General features: G+C 30.7%; 1 protein-coding gene across 11 annotated transcripts in view; it reads left to right on the plus strand.

The window, feature by feature from the left end:
* LOC132952934 (RNA-binding protein Musashi homolog Rbp6) overlaps positions 1-19102 on the plus strand; it is a 401189-nt gene extending 382087 nt beyond the window's left edge. For 6 of the 11 annotated variants that reach the window (XM_061025453.1, XM_061025457.1, XM_061025456.1 and 3 more), the window contains 3 exons: positions 5383-5640; positions 12042-12114; positions 12258-19102. In XM_061025453.1, coding sequence (XP_060881436.1) covers positions 5383-5640; positions 12042-12114; positions 12258-12294 — 368 coding nt within the window. In that variant the 3' untranslated portion in view covers positions 12295-19102. Of the gene's footprint in view, positions 1-5382; positions 5641-12041; positions 12120-12257 lie in introns of all 11 variants that reach the window. The other 5 variants (XM_061025459.1, XM_061025461.1, XM_061025464.1 and 2 more) reach the window with 3 other exon arrangements.
* Positions 19103-20000: the final 898 nt, after the last annotated feature.

Here is a 20000-nt window from a genome sequence, read left to right on the forward strand (position 1 = left end):
GGAGGATAAATATTTAATAACAATCGATTTAATTAAACGTGTTTATATAAATATATAACGAAAACTAACTGTTAACGATAAAACAATTTAAAAAAAATGTTTGAACCTATATAAAAAAAATCATTACATTTTTTTAAAGGCTCAGTCGAATAAATTTAATACTGTCGCCTTAGTCAAACGGCTTACGTTATAGGAAACGATTCTTTCTACACACACATGGGAGCACACATACACTTACACATACATATTACACTCGAATGCTGATTTTTTTTTTTTGTTCAAAGTGTTTCTTGTTTTTGTACACCAGAAGTTGTTTTATTTTATTATTGTTTTCGGCATATCGCAGGTGTTTCTACACGACTAATATATTATTTTGCTGTCCTTAACATTAATATAACATACTATCATAATAATATGTGTACAATTAGGTAGGTACATGTATTATAGATTGCGTATATTAAATATTTTTTTTTTCATGATTAGATGTGTATTTCGTATATAAATACTTCCTATAATATTAGTATGTATATATCGTGTTTGTATATTGTTATTATTTGGAATCCATTCGAACAATATAATATGTATATAACTTCCTATGCATATTATTACATTATATAGGAATGTGTGTAGTTGTATAATATTATTACTATATTATTTTTTTTTTTTGTTTTTGCAATAGAATGTTTTGTTGTTTTAGACGCGGGTTTCGTAATTTGTCGTATCATACATACATGTGTAAATATTTTTGAAACAAAAGAACATTTCCTACATACCTATTATTATAATATCACTACCAATAGATATTTTATTACACACGTATACAAATGTTTACATATATATATATATATACAGGATGTCATTTTGCACACGTACAAACTCGCCCTAATTCTAAATAATATTATAATAAAATATATGTTTACTCCTATCGCTACCCTATACATTAAAATCTGCACAAAACTATATTAATTATCAAGTGGTAGGTAACACGAAGTCATAATAATAGAATATAATGCCTACAAATAATTTCGTATACGGTAATAATTATAATTTTCAAAAATATTATTGATTGACGAAAACAAATATTGTCCTGGTGCAAACGAGGCGAGTCACTATTGTGCGTAATTTTGTAGGTATGTGTTTCCTACTTATTTCCAGTGGTATGTATATTGACAAAACGCAAAATGAAAAATGTTTTTATGCGTTTTGTGCAAACATTTTTTCATAACCAATTCGCATTGAAATATTGCCAATATAATAACGTATCGCATGACGTTGTAATTTGCATTTGATCTCTGACAAACTATCATATCATAATATTGACTCCAAACAATAATAACACGCCGTACCCTTTCAGCTATATATACACAATACACATATAGATATTTAAAAAAAAAAAGATCGGGACACGACAGACCTTTAATATAATGCATTATGTACATACACACAAACTGTCCACAGTATTATTATTATAATTATTATTATTGTTATTATTGTATACTTTTGCGTAATTACTGTCCGGTGCAAGCTTACTTAATCGACCATTACACGGCATTACTGGTACATAAAAATATATAACATTATCTTCAATTCAAATCTATGTGTCGTTTTCGCAGTCGCGTTATAGTAACAATAATATTATGATGACTTTTAGGTATAATAATAATAATGATAATAATAATAGTAATAATATAATATGCGGTTTGAAAACTACAACACAAAAATAATAAAACCATATACCTAATAATGTATTTGATTTAAGGGGATTGCAAACGGACAATTATTTCAACCAAAATGTACCAATCTTTTGTCAATCATGGTCCTGATAACACGACAAGACTTCTGAAAAAATCATTTAAATTCGTTAATATGTCTACTAGAAATCAATCAAGCCACTTTTTTAAAATGTTGTTTCTATACTCCTATACATTTTGTTTGAATATTTTAAATGTACAAAATCTTAAGTGTTGATTAATCGAAAATTAAATTAATTATTTTAAAACGTGCTCTGATCTATCTCAAGTAGACATATTACGAATTCAAATCAGTTTTCAGAAGTCTTAACGCGTTTTTTAGGTCCATCGGTAGGATTGACAAAAAGTGCATACAAATGAGTAGGTATAAAAAATTTACCGTTTACGGACGCAACAACGTAATGGTGACTTGTACATGCGCGTGCGGGAGCATTCCGCTATTTTATTTACACCTAGTCACACACACTAATGATCAATTTTTAAGCACACATTTAGAATACCCACATACAAACCATATGAAAATTGCCTATTCTTAACTCCTTAAAAACTGTCCGTTTTTCAATCCCCTTAATATCACGCGTGTAGCTAAGGAACCAAAATGAAACTATGTTATCAGACTTTTTCACACGTGAAATCTTCGTTCCATGATAATACTAAGATAAAATTAAAATCACGAATTCAGGACGATGTATCCGATTGATCGATTGCGTCCATAATATAATATATTACAAGTATATGTTATACTTACGATCCGTGAAATGGCCAATCGCGTTTAATTCAGCTATTAATAATATTGTAGAATATAACCATAAGTATAATAACGTGCCACATAGGTATCTGTTTAATAAAAGATTACAATAAAAATAGTAAAAAATAATAATAATAATAAGATTAAGAATAAGAATAAGAATAATACTGCTATAACATTTGGTATGTATTGGTAACTTGGAAGTTCAGTTCAGTGTGTATCATATTATTATCATAATAATTCGTACCAAATACCAATATTCGGTTTTTACACAAACGATAAATAACTATTATATTATGGTGTAGACGTGTATGTTTCCCATACAGTATACAGGTATGCATCAAAATGTCTAATTACCTTTTATAATGTCCTCACCCCGTAGAAAGCGGTGGTCGTGTTGGACACGCTCGATTTTTACTTTTAGCCGATAACTTACAGCGGCCACAGTGTGGTATCAAAGAAAAGAAAAAAAATTATCATTTTTTTTTCTTTATTTAACGGTCTATGAGGATATTATAATGATGCGTATGGAAAATTTCTTAGTGACTAACAGAAAAAAAAGAAAACTTGATCAAACCGTTTTTTTTATCACGCTATAGTATAATTTATTTTTGCTTGGCTTATCAGTGGCGGTTTGCTGTTTTTCACCTATTTTCTTTCCTTATTTCTTAAATATTTATATTATATATAACATAATATATACAAATCTTCCCATCGGCATTACGATGATGAGTGCTTGTGTAGTTGTGTGTGTGTGATATGCAGACGCGGTACCATGATATATTATAATATATATTATTTAGTATTTTGTATGTATTACTATTATAATATTATTAAGCACCTACCTATAATATGATTGTCAGAAACCTGACTGTCACTTGCTCGGATGTGCGCTGTATATGTTATATAAAATAATATTATGCAACCAAACAATAATAATAATAATAATACACACATACACTTGTACATATAGGTATTACCTATACCCTGTATAACCTATCTGTATAATTATATACTAATATATTTTAATTTGTTTTTAATGTACATTTTTACCAATATCATATAAATGTTTGTATAGAGTAGCAAGTTTTTCGAGGTCCACTTTAGCATAATGTATGATATTATAATATTAGAAATATTCAAATTGTGTTTAAAAATACAGACATAGACACAGACACAGACACACGCACACAGACACAGACACACAGACACAGACACACACACACACACACACACACACACACACACACACACACACACACACACACACACACACACACACACACACACACACACACACACACACACACACACGCACACACGCACACACATACACACACACAAGATGGGACTGTCGTAACAATAACATTGTCGACATAACCGTACCAGTATAAAATATATTTACTTACATAATATTATAAATTAAAATAATTAATTTACTCGACGTTTGGTCGACCCACAGTTTAATGTGCTCTTATAGCGCTTATTTCCAAAATCATAATCATTTACAGCAACATTGTGACATTGTGCAGCTGATTAAAAGGATCAACCCTTACATGTTTATAAAATGTATTATATTGCAGTACGTGATTTAATTGAAAAATCATACTCTTTAATACATACGCACTGCACAGGTAAACTATTCCATTACATGCGTACAATATTGAAGCACGATGAAATACCGTTTGCGAATATTTCATCGGAAAAATCCCTAATATACATTTTAGCTTAAGTCACGACGTATTACGAAAAACAATATTGTTCAGAACACAGATTTTAAAACTAGACAACTGATCGGTTTTTCCAAAAAAAAAGTTAGAAGCTTCCAATATTACGTCTTGTCACTTTGATGGTTTTTCAAAATTAAAACTTTCTAAACAATCGTATAATATAGGATATTATCCTTGTTTGTTATGTGTGTTTTTAAAATTCAATCATTCAATCATTGAAAACGCCTTCGCTAAAACCGATGTCGTGGATTGTTGACTGGTTGAATTCGAAATTCGCAATAATTATTTTCCGTCCAGATTGCGTAATGGTCTAATGGTCGATCAATTAGTATTCAATGATCAAGCCGATGTGACCGCGATTTTTTCCTCCATGAAATTGAATCCTCAGCCCTCGGTAAAACATCTCTAGTGAAAATTTACCTCTCGGTCACTAGTGAAATTTTACCGTGGCATAAAAAGGTACCATAGGTACCGACGTGATTATCAGTTAGTGATTTTTTACCAGGGGGTGGGGTGTACAACTTCACCATCATATCACACCGGTGCTGAATATTTTTTCAATCGTACACGTCATAAATATTATATTATATATTACACTGCTGCAGTATATGAATCGTATGTATAATATATTATTATATTGTACAGTAGGTGTGTCACGTGATTTGATCGGAAAATCGGACTAAATATTATAATATTATACGTAACCACTTCTGGAGTGATCGTTATAATGTACTTGAACTGTGCGCAAAAAAAAAAAACAAATTTAAAAAATAATATAAATGTATACGACGTTTTGCCCGGTCTCGGCACAACTCACAATAACAAAAACACGTACGACTTTCCGATTGAATCGCGTGTCTTAACAACACGACGTTTTTCTTTTATTATAATATAATATACAAAACACGACGTAGGTATAAAATGTATTATATATTATTATAATATCGTATTGTGTAGTAGTTACAATGTCGTTATCTCGGATTTAGTGTGTCGAGATAATTCATAATATAATATTATTATCGTTGTCGTTGTTGTTATTATTATTATTATTATTATTACTATTATTATCATCGTAATAAACACTAAACTTATACCTACTAACTGCATTGTTGTATTATGTTTATCAAATGACCGTGCGTGTGTATTTTTCAAGTGATGAGCAATTACCACCATCAGGCAGCCGCGGTCGCCGCACAAGGTTTCGGGCCACCAGCGTCGCCGCACACCGGCGGCCCCGGCAACCCGCGGGCCGCCGCGTTCCCGCCGGCCACGTCGCCCGGCCCCGGCGCCCCGTCCACCATGGACATGTACAGCTCGAACCCGGCCGATTACGTGCAAGCAGCGTCACCGCAACCGTCCGCGTTCCCCGCGATCGCCGTCTCACGTGCGCCCATTAATTACAATCCTGTAGGTATATAGTCCGATTTGCGTAAGGGTTTGTAACGATATAAAATTTATTTTTATAATTTTATTATTTATTTTTATTTTTATTTTTTATACATTTCTCTCTTACTTGATACCAACCACACAACTATACCGTACTTACCGTACTCAACGTGGACGTGTGGAGAGACGGACTGCGCATTCTTCGCCCCGCCCTCCCCACCCCCCCACCATCAAAAATGCATATCAAATGTATGTGAATGGGTGTCCAGTTCATATTGGCACTCGGAAATCCGTACAATTGGATGTGTCGATATTTTGAACAGTGTTTGTCAAATAATCATAACGGTTGTCGAGTGCCTCGATGAACTGGACGGGTCGAATTGAACGGCGAGAGAGAATATATGAAGAGCCGCAACGCTTATAAAAAATACGTCAATTTTTCCCAGCGCTTATTCAAACGTCACTATTTGAATTTTTGATTTACGTTTTATTTATATATTATCTACCTTACACTCCTCGACGATGATAATGACTTGATCTCTCTTTCTCTCTCCCCAAGCGCAGTCCTTCTTTTTATAAGTCGATTTTACTACCATTACTTTCAAGACATGATATTGTATCTGTTTTAAATCGTCTAGACCAAAACTTAAACGACAAATACACACACACACACATACACATATACATACACATACACATCAACACACACACGCACACACCCATTCGCACACAAACCGCCTAGATGTATATTTTTGTGACCTATAGACTGTGTAGCTGCTGCCGTGTGACCGCCGACGGGGTTAGGTATATCTCGTAAAAACGCCCGAAAATAATTTTTGTGCTAAAATAATTGTTGTTGTTGTTGTTTTTGTTGTTATTATTGTTATTATTATTATATGTGTGTGTACGCTCTATATATTACAGACACCCCGCACGATTCGCACTCTCCTCAGGCACATTTCCCGCACGCCTTAAACTATTGTATTATTGTGTGTGATTTATTTTGTGTATATAATATTATATTAAAATATGTAAAAAGTAATATTATATTATAATATATTGTTTTATCGTCGCGTGTTTATCGGTTACACTATGTATAAAGCGGGGTTTTTCTCGTTAGGTTGAATAGGTGTATTGGGTTAAATCCTAACCTAACACTGTGGGAAAACTTAGGTGGACGACCGCCCAGTGTACTCTCGTTTACGCGTCCCGACCGACCACACGTTTTTACGCTTTTTTTCTTGTTAGTTTTACAGTTTTATAGTTTTATAGTTTTGTATATTTTTTTTGATTTCCTTGTCTTGTCGTCCAAATCGAATTTAATACACGATATAGCATTATTAAACTCGTTTAGACGACGTTTTAAGTTTTAATAATTATGAAATTGTAATTAACACTCTAGCGCAACCTCAATTTTCGACAGTAATAGTGCCTATGTACGTTATGCTTAGGATGAAAATACAATTTTGTATACAGCCAGGGAGTTTGTGAGACAAAAGAAACATCTTATTTGCACACGAATTTTTTTTATTTTATTACAAAAATATAATCTACCGACAGTTGAATATAATAATAACATCTGCCGCTCGATGCTGCAAGCATAGTATAATATAAAGTACACCGACCGGTTTGGTGGTCTACCGGTTTCGGCAGTACTATGGTAACGGTCGGTACGGGTCAACCTCATTCCCTGAACTGGATATCGTCCTTGAAATAACGTAGTATAAGTTAACTAGTGCCAATATTTGAAACATCAAGCCCTCCGAGTGCTGCAGGAATATGCGCTTCCTCGTACCCAGACCAACGCACACAAATATGCAATAGGCGCCCAACTAAGGTCTATACCACTATAACCGCATCACTCTCGTGGCAGGTCCGTCGGAAGACGTGTACGTTGATCATGTGTGTGCGCTCGTGTTATATTTACTTGCGTCGGATTCCGCGAGCGCGATACATTATTCAACTTCCGTCATCGCCGCCCTCGGTAGACGCGATAATTAATCTCTTCACCGGTGGGGGGGAGGGGGTTGAGCGGTATGCCTGGTCGCCTCAAATCCTCCTAGTCCGCATCCTTTCCCCTGGGATTCTGAAATATTATAAATTAAAACACTGCTGGTAACGTATGTCGTCGTCGTCATCGTCGTCGTTGTGGCGTCCGCTCTCACCCCGTGACAAACTATTACAACTATTCACTCGCATTATATACACAATACATCTGCCTACCATCCCCGTTAGTAGATATACCTCCCTAAATACACACACACACACACTTATACTATGCAGGGAAATGCACATTTTATATCTTTCAGACTATCCAACAGGCGGAGGCTAACCAAACCGATACCATAATATGATAAAATTATAATAATATATTGAAATGTAGATGTTATTCGTCACTTATACCTTCCGGACTCCCGTGATAGCTCGTACACGTATACTAAATACAATATTAAAAATAATAATAATAATAATAATAATATAAATTTGGTTCACCGATGACTTTTTCATTCAAAAAAAAGTATTACATCGATCGAATGGTAAAAAAATTATTATTAGCATTTTTTTATTTTTATTTTTTGATGTCTTTCAAGGCTCGTATATTATCCCTTTTGCTCGGCCATTATATACTTTAATAATAATAATATGTGCACTCACTCGTTGTGTCACGTGCAGCCCACCCATTTATAGTGCATCAATTCTGGAACTCTAGCCCGGACGTTACCGAGGTCTGTTCTCGAAAACTTTCCTTTTTTAAAGAAAAAAATATACGAGACTTATTATTATTGTCGTGCAGACTGTATAGAGTCGCCGACGTTGCGAAAAATATTATGTCCCCCTGCAGTGTACAACTGCTGGTCCGCATTGATAATGTTAATAATGAAAAAAAAAGTAGGCACTAGGTAGTCAAAAGCATATTTCCCTGCAAGTCTATATAGTATTTAATTACCATCTCTCGGCAGGTATAGTATGTCGGTAGCTTTGTTTTAGTACAAAGCAAGTTAAAAATATATACTTAACATTTATGCGTTTTAAAACAGAAAATGGACTTGTGAAACTCGTGGCCATATATTATTATATTCGTAATTAATTCCTTTCTGTATTATTATGTAATAAAATACTATGCGTTTTTAGCGACGTTTATAGTATACTTATTCTGTTTTATTTACTTATTTTTATAAACGTAAGTTTGTTACTCATTACATTTTTAACTATGCGGTTATATTATTATTTGATACATTTCGATATCATAAAATTATAGACTTTTTTTTGTTTATTATCACTAGGTAAACATTGTTAGAAGCTATAATTGAAAGAAAATATAACATCATATTTTCGTACTATTATATTATTTGATAAAAATATTGACCAACAATTCGAGTGCTCCGCGGGAACGGGACATGTTGGTCTGGAAAAAGTCATCATTACATTTGCAGATTATTTTTTTATAGCCGTTCGTTCTTCTCTGGTTGCCGTACCAGCTATAGAAGGAAAGTCCGTTGTAGTGGACGATTTTATAACTTTAAATCTTTTATTTTAAAATACATCATTAATCATCAACCACATTTTTATGTACAACAATTATTGTCATGTTTTTTTCTATTTAGTATTTCCCAGTTTCCCACACATCGATATTATTCACAATACGAGTAAATCGCATTGTATACAACAGATAACTTCCTTTTTTATTATTAATTATCCATACAAATTTAAAAGTTATATATTGTTATGAAAGACGATAGTCTTTTGATTCGCATTTATAATATACAAATACATCAAATTGAATGACTATTTTTGTAGTTCATGAGAATAAAAAAATCATAACATATTTTCAGCTTCTCACAAACAAAACGTTTTCTTAACGCATGACTACAGTTACCACCCTCCCCTTCATATATCGTCACTTTGAACATTATTAAGCCATTGTTGTAATTCATTTTATACTCGCGTGTGTGTCGTATCTCTATAAAATAATGTCGGGTCGATGATTTCCATTTAAATTTAATCTCAACAGACTGAATAATTAGTTTTTTTCTTAAAAATCACGTATAAACTGTATATTTTAATATTTATAGTATTATAGATCCTTGACTGACACATATTCAGAGCAGTGATAGCTTTGGTAGTATATACATTATTTGTTTTAATGATGCGACATTCCCCTCCCCTAACGAATAAAACACACACATACAAAACAATAACAATCGTTTATATAATGAATTAATAAACTTTTATTACAATTCGTGCAACATCGAAATGGCGTTTCTAATAATATAATGAAAATTCGACAAAGGATGAATTTCCCATACTAAAATTCGTTTATCGAAAAGAGCGCGTTCCACATCGCTAGTCGCTACACACCCATGTAGTGAAATTGCCTATACAACGCGCCGACCAACAAAATATTTGAATTATAATAATATAATTATTATTATTATTATTTCACTATAAATATGGAGTTCAACTATACTATTGTTTTATAAACGAAAAACCATTCACCACAGCTGTGCATTTTAGACTAGGGACAATTGGTGGATATTCCTATCACTTAATTCAAACAAATCATGTTTGTATCATGTAAAACAATTTATTAATAACAATATACATATTTCCAGTAAGAAAATAAACCCGAATTTTTTACTAAAAAAAATTAACAAAAAAATGTACATATAATGATTCAAAATTTTTATCTTTCGATAATATGCTTGAAAATGTATCAATATTGATAGTTATTTACTCCACGTTTAATGAGAGGTAATGATTGTCTCATTATCCTAGCCGTCACTGATCTAAACATTCACTGCAGGAAATATTAATAAACTGTATATTATAACATATCATGGCTTCTAATATTTTGTACAATTTCGTAGAAGATCGTCGAAGATGCGTATTTCAATAAATTCGGATCGCATTATAAAATCGTTATAAATTATTATTATTTAACACATGTCTGGCAGTGTCGAGTGTACGTGTTGTATAAATATTACCTTAGATCTGGCACATCAAAATATCTCTCAAACTGGAAAAACGTAATTGAATCGCAATAAAACGTTCTCATTCTTCTTTCGAAAATGAATTCCGATTTTTTAAACCACTGCCTGTAAAACCACATCTTCGAGGTAATAGTCGTCATCGTCGTCGTCCTCCTCTGTGTCACCGAATAATTAAAACCCGATATTAATTATTATATGTGAAATGGAATTTTAATTCAGGCTCAAAATAAACGTGTACCGAGATGTAGAACGTGGCCTACTGAGACGATAGAATAAAATAGACATGACAAAAATATTTAGAAAATAATATGATCATCGAAACCTTTTGGTTAGTCTCAAATTCTTATAGGAAGATAAAAATTGTCGTTGTCATCTTTTTTTTTCCTACAACATAATTCACAGTGAAATATAAAATGTTGGAAAAGTTTCAATTGTTGTGCAATCATATTACATTATATACTTTTAAAATAGTTTTTGAATTTCAATTGCGCAGATTTATTGGAGACATTTATCTGTATATTGAAGGTATTATTTCTCTTTGCTGTAGTTTAATGGATCGTATTATTGTCCGTGTACACTATACTATTATCACTTGCTGATTTTTACTGAAATTATTAGATTTTGTATTAGTTATAAAATTGTAATGTTTTTAATTGGTATTTATTGCACCTAATATAGCAAGTTTGGTAAACAAATAAATTGCAATTCATAACTATAATAGTTATATATATATATATATATAATTGCGAAAACTAGTTTGTTTCTTATCTATATATCAATGATTAGTTCAATGTATGTTAGGTACAGAACATTGGAAGCTATTATATATCTGACTGCTAGACACAACTATTTTTATATTTATTTATCTGATCGGTCAAACTTTTATATAACTTTGAAAATGTATATACGCTATTATTCTGTTGTATAAATGTATACTTTTGATTGAAAACTAACACTATATATTATAACTCTGCTACGCAACTAACTGACTAGATCGTTGCGTTTGAATAGTACAAAAAAATTGTCTAACTACTAACTGGAAATGTTTTTAATAACACGCTCTCTATATTTACATGTGACTGAATCGTCCCGACCTCGTTATCTGAACATTTTAAACGATGCATGTCGACGAAATTACAATATTGCTATCATTACGTGATCTATGTCACAACAAGTTTAAAATGTCCATACTTTATTGAAAATATAATATAATATTGTAATGTCGAAACAGACCTCGAAAATGTCATGTTACGTCGTGTAATCAGTGGTCGGTCGTGCTTATATGTTTGGCTTGTTTATCAACATCACACACACATACACATACACACACATACACACACACACATACCACACAACGCCCCTTTTGTAAAAAGACATTTTTTTTTAGTTTTAATTTTTTCAATTTGTACTAACCAGTTTTGTATTTTGTTTTCAGGGGCCTTTGATTCCGGCCGCTTTTACCAATGGGTACCACTGAACAACGCAAGAGTCAATAAATTTCTTCCATCGTAAGGTCATTGTTGTTCATTCATAAAAATATCAACGTCCAATTATTGTTTTTTTTTTTTTATTTTATTCAAAAAGAATTCATAATAATTTATACGTATTGTTTATCGTTCTGACTTTTTTTTTTTTTATTATCTTATTACAGGTTGACCGATATTAGTCGCCCCTATGCGTGTGATTGACTCAATAACTCACAACTATCACCAGAGATATATATATAAACGTCTCACTCACTCTCACTTACACCAAAGGTTTTCTTTCTCAATAATGCTATTAATAATAATCGTTTCTATATTATATAATAATTATAATGATTTAAAATAAAAAAAAAACATGTTTTATTATATTAATAATGTTTATATTATGATAACAAATAAAAAAAAATTAATATATAAGATAATTACATTAAAGAAAAAAAAAATTATTATTATTATATTCGTTTTTTTTTTTTTAGGGTTTTTATTATTATATAAATGAAATTACCCAAAATATGTAAATTTAATAATATTAACTTAATACTTATATTATATAATAATAATAACTATACCTAAACTAATTATAATCTCTGAACGATAAATCAAACCAGAAAATCGGAAAAAAAATTGTCGCGTGTTGCTCATTATAAGAATAAGGGCGCAGCCGTATAATAATTGTAGAATAGAAAAAAACCAAATCAGGACCATCTAATTAAGATCTCATAATGAATCACACACACAATATCTAGGCAGTAGTAATAACGAATAACACTGATATAATATCAACAACTGTCGTCGAATTGATGAGCGTCTCGGGAAACCTTCATAAAATATAATCACAACAATAATGTGTATAATACTATACACTTATGGTATGAATTGCGTTAGGTTTATAATATAATATAATCATCGACCGGGGGGGGGGGGGGGGATTCGACAACTTAGATCAAATGCCATTCGACTTCTTAAAGCAGATGCGATTCGGCACTCGACGATTCACCCATCTACAGCGCAAATAATACAAAAGTAACCTCGTGTCGATCCACTGAGACGCAACTCGCGACGACATCGCCGTTTTGTCGTTATTATTACCTGATCACATTTTAATTGCCATGAAAATTGGTTCACAACTACATTTATTATATATTCTGTATACATCTTTGATTTTCTCGTCCTATGCTATGAAAAAAAAAAATTAATTCTGTTTAAAAATACGCGTTGCGAAGTAGAAAACAAATTTTGAAACGGAAAAGTTCATCGATCTAGCACACTGCTGAACGATATAAATTGTTTATAAGTTTAATTTTTAGATTGATCATATTTATAGTATAATAATTATTACTAACGTATTTATTATTTATTTACTATGATAATATAATATATTGGAAAATAATAATTACTTATCGAACCGACGGGTAAATGTTTTATTATTATAATGGTTACAATTATAATAATAACACAATGACGGTCGCTCGTCGTGAGTGTAATTTTTTTGGTTTTTTTAACTATAATAATATAATGGGCCACAATAATATTTTTAACTCACCTCTCCCTCAAATAAACTACCGCCACCGCCACCACCACTAATACCTCCACCTTCACTACCACCGATTCGATGTGTGAATTATTTACGGTTTTAATTTTTTTTTTTTTCGTTTTTGCTATTTCATATTTATTTATTTACGGTGATAATCAAATTTTTGTTTTATTAATATAATTATTATTATTTTTTGTTTTTTTTTTTTTTAACGAACAATTATTATGATAAACCAATAGACTATAATATATTATAATTATTATTATCATTATTATTATTATTATTATTATAATATGTTTGTTACGTATTTTTAAAATTATTCTTTGTCATTGATTTTTTTTTCGTTTTTTCGTTTTCTTTTTTTTTAATTTGTTATCAAAATATTGAATTAAATATAATTGTTGTTAAAATATTATTGTTATTACGGTTTTAAACGTATCTTTAAATTAATAATAATATAATTCGTCAATAGTTTAATTTAACATTATATATACATATTATAATTTTTCTTCTCTTCTTTTGACTTATCTTAAATATGATTAAGTGTAATTTGTTTGTTTTTTTTTTTTTGGATATCCCCGTTTTCCCAAATCCCCTCGCTGCCCCGTTCGAATAAATATAAAATATTGTATTATAATATTATACAACACAATGTATTTATAATATATATGAATAATTACAATAATAATAGCTATATATAATAATATAAACGTTCTGTTTCTTTAAGCATAACACCAATAACCAAGTCCATATTATAATATAATGCATAGTCATTTGTACCGCTATTTTATGTATATATATATATATATATATATGCGTGTGTATATATATATATATATATATATATTGTTTTGGTATTGATCGTGTTCAAATGACTGTATTTCAATAAGTATATTTTATCTATAATATATAAAATACAACATTTCGGCGTGGACAAAAAAATGATTACCTACATCATTTTTGTAACGCGCAGTTTTGTGAGAAATCGAATTTGCGTCGTTCGCAATTGCCTTTGCAACTACCGTCCAGTGTGTACAGCGTGTGACGGGGTAGAATATGTAGACGATGGTCAGGAGGGTAAAGAAACATGAAATGAAAAAAAAAATTGAAAAATTTTATGGTTGGCGAACATTTTGGTAGTCCAAGTATGATAATAATATTATAGCTACATATTATTATAATATAAGACAATTACATTCGTTTTCGACTTTAAGGCGCGGCGTGTCGTCTGTAATCGGACTCAGGTTTTCGACGAATTAGTGGTAAACCCAAAGGGCGGGGTGGCATTATTGCCCGCTATAATAATAAAAAAATTAAAATTGAACTCGACCTTACAGCTAAAACGATGTCACGAAAATCACATTTGATAAGTTCGTCCCACGAAGGCCAACTACACGTGTACGTGCAAGAGATACACGTCGATCTAATATCGATGTAGTCTTAAACTACATCGACGTCATCTAAATCCCTACCATCACCACCAACAACATTCTCGAGCGCGTACTCACGGGAGCGCCGTGATTTTTGATGACATTTGTCGCCCGTCAAAAACTATTACTAAATCACCAGTCGCCCGCCACCGAGCATTTTAATGATCCTCCACCACCTGCCATCAAATCATCTGACGATCGTGTATCAATAAGAATAATAGCAATAAAATCAATAGTCACTATCAGTTATTATATCGTGAGTAGATCGCAGGCCACCATATAGCATGCCAAAATCTAAAACGCCACATCAGGCGTTTTCGGTATCCATTACTCGCGATCGGTCGGAGACGTCATGAGACGACATTTTTGTGCCTCCACGTGTATTAATTAAGTCAGTGGTCGAAATGAGGTACGTGGATATTGTGTTACCCTTCGACTTAATTTCGTTCACATATTTCATCCCCCGACAAAATTGTCGGTAAAAAATCAATGCGCCATTTCAATCAACAAAATGTGTCTTATATTATGCGATTAGGTTTAAACATTGTGACTAAATATTTATTTTATGCTTAGTGAAAATAATTGAAAATCGAGACCTTTAAGTTACGTTGTTGGAGTTTGATTACATTATTCGAAACACACGTAGGTGGCTTATTCTAATCCACTTCGATAACTCATAAAACAGTGTTCAATACGCTTCCGTTTATAAACGCATTGCAGACAGACCATTCTTTAATTCGTCATTAACAACATGCCTTATATAATATTATCATTATATTCGCAACGGTGGTATCAAAATCCTAGTTATATTCCGCGAAGTAATTCGCACGTTCGTCGATTCACCACCTATCCAACCCCCGGAAACGACGATGGCGTTGTAATTTTTTTATTCATTTTTGTTTTCATCTTCTTCATTTTGAACCACTATTATTGCTGCAACAATCGCGGGAAATCGTAATTTTGTTCAACATGATAATCAAGTATAACAGACAATACACGTCTAATTCCCCATCGGTAAATAAAATGTTATACATCGCGTTGAATCCGAGGACTATAAATTATAGAAACTATACTACCTATATTAGTCTAAAATCGATATGACGATTTGAAAATAAAAAATATTAAATTTATGAATACGATTTAAAATTGTATTTCATCAACTGCTATTATACATCTAATATAATAATTCGTAATGATTCATACAATTTCGGTGATTAAATGTCACTATTACTATCAAGGATTTATTATTTTTTATAAGAAAATAATATTTTAAATCGTTTCATTGCTTCCAATTTCTTATAACCATAATTATTTTTACAATCGTCATTACATAATTTAGATTGAAAAACAAACATAAGCCCCGTGGTTTAAGATAATGCACTTGCATTATACAAAATGTGATGTGGTCGTTCGAGTTAGCCCTGAATTCCGAGGATTACTATTGAAGAGTTGAGGTCTAATTCGTGGTAGGTAGGTACGCTCTTTAGATAGTTTCCCATTTATACAGATACACGTTGCTATATATAATATCGATATACTTACCGACGCCACTTCATTAAATCCCATCTTCAAAACATTCCTACATTCGATCCGAACATCACCATTTATCCTACGATAAACGAAATCGGAAAACGTTAATATTATTTTATCATAATATACGAAATATGATGGATGGTCAGCAAAAACGAAATGCGTACCCCGCTAAAGTAAAATAAAAAAAAGCCATGTACTTTGTAAATATAGTAAGTGTATTACGATCAAAAAAATTATAATTATAAAAACATTATTAATAAAAAAAATATGTACTTATATTATTAACGATAAATTATATTTGAATAATATTGTGTACATATTTGCGTATCCAATTAATTTATATTAAATCTACAATCGTAGATAAATTTTAAAATATTTACCTATATATAAATATATTATGTATTTATGTATAAATTATTATTATTTATTACCTATTACATTTGTCGCTATGACTAAAGAAAATAAAACATAATATAATATAGCCATTTATAATAATAAGTTTAAATAATAATTTTTAAATATATAAAATTAGGTATATTATTATTAGGTAATAACCTATTCTAGGCACACACACACGCGCGCATTTGTAGAATTGTGGTTCATTATAAAAATAAATCGCTCTTGTATTGCTCTATTATAAATATTATAATATACGATTGCTTTTGAAATATTAATTTATACACTGTTAAGTGATTTCGTTTATTATTATAATGGTTTTTTCTTTTTTATTTATAACATGTGATATTCATTATTAACATTTCGTAAGACTAATAAAATATGTATAAAAATAAAAAATCGCTGTACCTATGTATTTAACCCGTAAGTGATTTGGAAATGTATTCACCTTTTTTGTTTTTGATTAATGGGCCCCCGGGGAGGAAAATACAACAACAATTAGGTAATACAATATTACAACAACGTTTGTTTGTTACTGTAATAATAATATTATAATAGGTAAATATTACTAAACACATAATAATTATAATTTATAGCAATTTTATTAGTATACGTCATACGCCGTTACGTTCTAGACATTAAATCGTAGAATTTCATGAAATTAACTCCATACAATAGTATGTAGTCACGTTATTATTCTCATTTTGATTTTGAAAATATTAAGCTATAATAATATATACACGATACGTTTGTCAACATAATATGATATTATAATATTTACTTTACAAAAGGATAAAAGAAGCTCAATTTTTTTTTAACACTAACGATATTTTAAATTTTTGTCTTGAAACTTTAAACTATATACGTTTGCATCGTAAATTCTATCCCACTCCCTCTATCCAATCTCTACCCTCCCTCTCTCTCTCTCTCTCTCTATATATATATATATATTGTATACATAAACTTAGAAGTGAATAAGTAAGTCGCACACCTATGCTATACGGTATAATATACATGTTATATCCGATTTCGACCCAATGACGGTATATATAATAATAATAATATATAATAACTATGTGAAACTTGATAATAATATTGACGAGATTTGTATATAATCTCTGTCTAGTAACAGTGGCAATTCAATACCATATCAATGCTAAACATCTGAAACTAATGTTTAGCAATTTATTATGGCAATAATTAGCGTATAGTAGTGTACACGATTTTTTTTTTATATAATATATAACATATATATATACATATATATATATATTTATATATGTATAATTATATACATTTTATATATACATAATATTATATACTTATGGTACCAAAAAATAAATGAATAAAATATATAATATTATACTATGTTATGTTGCAATAAAACGCTGTGATTCTGGTGTGAAATCCGGTACTGATGTGTGGGCGCGCAAGTGCGATTTTCAAGTTATTATAAATACATTATGAACGCTGGTAAATGAACAACAATATAAAATTAATATAATTAATACGTTTATGATTATTGTAAGAAATGTACCTATTTTTTTTTTTTTTTTTATCCATAAAGTTTAAAACTTATTATTATACATCGGACCGATTTATAGTATACTATATAATAATAAATATTACTATACATCTGTAACTAAATTATTGATTATTATTATTATTATTATGATTATAACAATATTACCGTAATTTTAATATATATTATTATAATTATATATATATTTTTTTTTGTCTTTCATACTATGTGTGTAACCGCAGTGTAGCGATATTATTATTGTCCAACGATTTGTGTCGATTGTCGAGGTCGGGTCGAGAGCATATAAAAATGAAAAACAAAAATTGTCATTTTGCGTTTTTTTTTTTTTTATATTTCAATGAAGACCTTGCTAATCAAACAATACCTATGTATATTATACACACCACGTAAGCGTGTGCGGGACATTGCAATTTATGAGTAAATATTTATCAATTAATCAATTCTAATTTATAACCGTACTAGTTAATGACCTATATATTACAATTCTTAAACTATACTTTCGTTATAAGAAACTATATTATGTTATTATATTATTATGGTTATTATTATTATTATAATAATATATTAGATTTTAAATTGTTTTTTTCTTTCGATGTCATATGATAATATACTATAGAATAAATACTACCTGTATACCTATTGTAGTGCTATTAAAATAATATTTATATATATATATAATACATAGAACCATTTACTTGGACATTTATATTATGACCTAATGCAATTATAAAATAATATAATATGAGATGTATAGTATACAAATTGACGATGATATTTACATTTCACAATAATAATATTATAATTTCGGATAAGTTGAACGATATTCCGACGGCGTGTCCACCGTCGAAGAAGACGAAGGGTAATAATATATTATTATGTTATTAAGTATAATACAATTATTAATGCGGTTTTTTTTTTTTTTTTTGGTCTTCGTTACCTTCGCAAATCAAATAAACAAATTTAAATTTAAATCGTTTACAAAACTCGCACGAGCACATCGTGACATAATAGTATAACATTATATCACATAATATTATAACCGACACGCACGCGTAGGTAAAACGTTAAGACGAGGGATAATAACACGTAATCCGTGTATATACACATAGGTATTAAAACAACAATGACGTCGTATAACGTTCGGGATTTGCCGGAAAGCCGCAAGATGGACGACCGAAATCTGCGTGTGACCGTACGGCAATAAGTGCCCTGCCCCGTGCAATATAAATTATACATACATTTCATATAATATTATAATATTGTTACTATAAAACGCGACGTTTGAAACCGGCATCGTATATTGCATCATATAGGCGTGTATAGTAATTATAATATAATAGTATGATATGCATACGATACGATGAAATAATAACACATCCGACTCGTCCCCGCCGACCTCGTAAATCGGACAAATCGCGGGCGCGCCACACATACGTTCTGTTTCCGTTAGTAAGCGTACGTCATACCTCCATAC

Source organism: Metopolophium dirhodum, chromosome 9 (assembly GCF_019925205.1).
Source record: "Metopolophium dirhodum isolate CAU chromosome 9, ASM1992520v1, whole genome shotgun sequence".
Lineage (NCBI taxonomy): Eukaryota > Metazoa > Arthropoda > Insecta > Hemiptera > Aphididae > Metopolophium > Metopolophium dirhodum.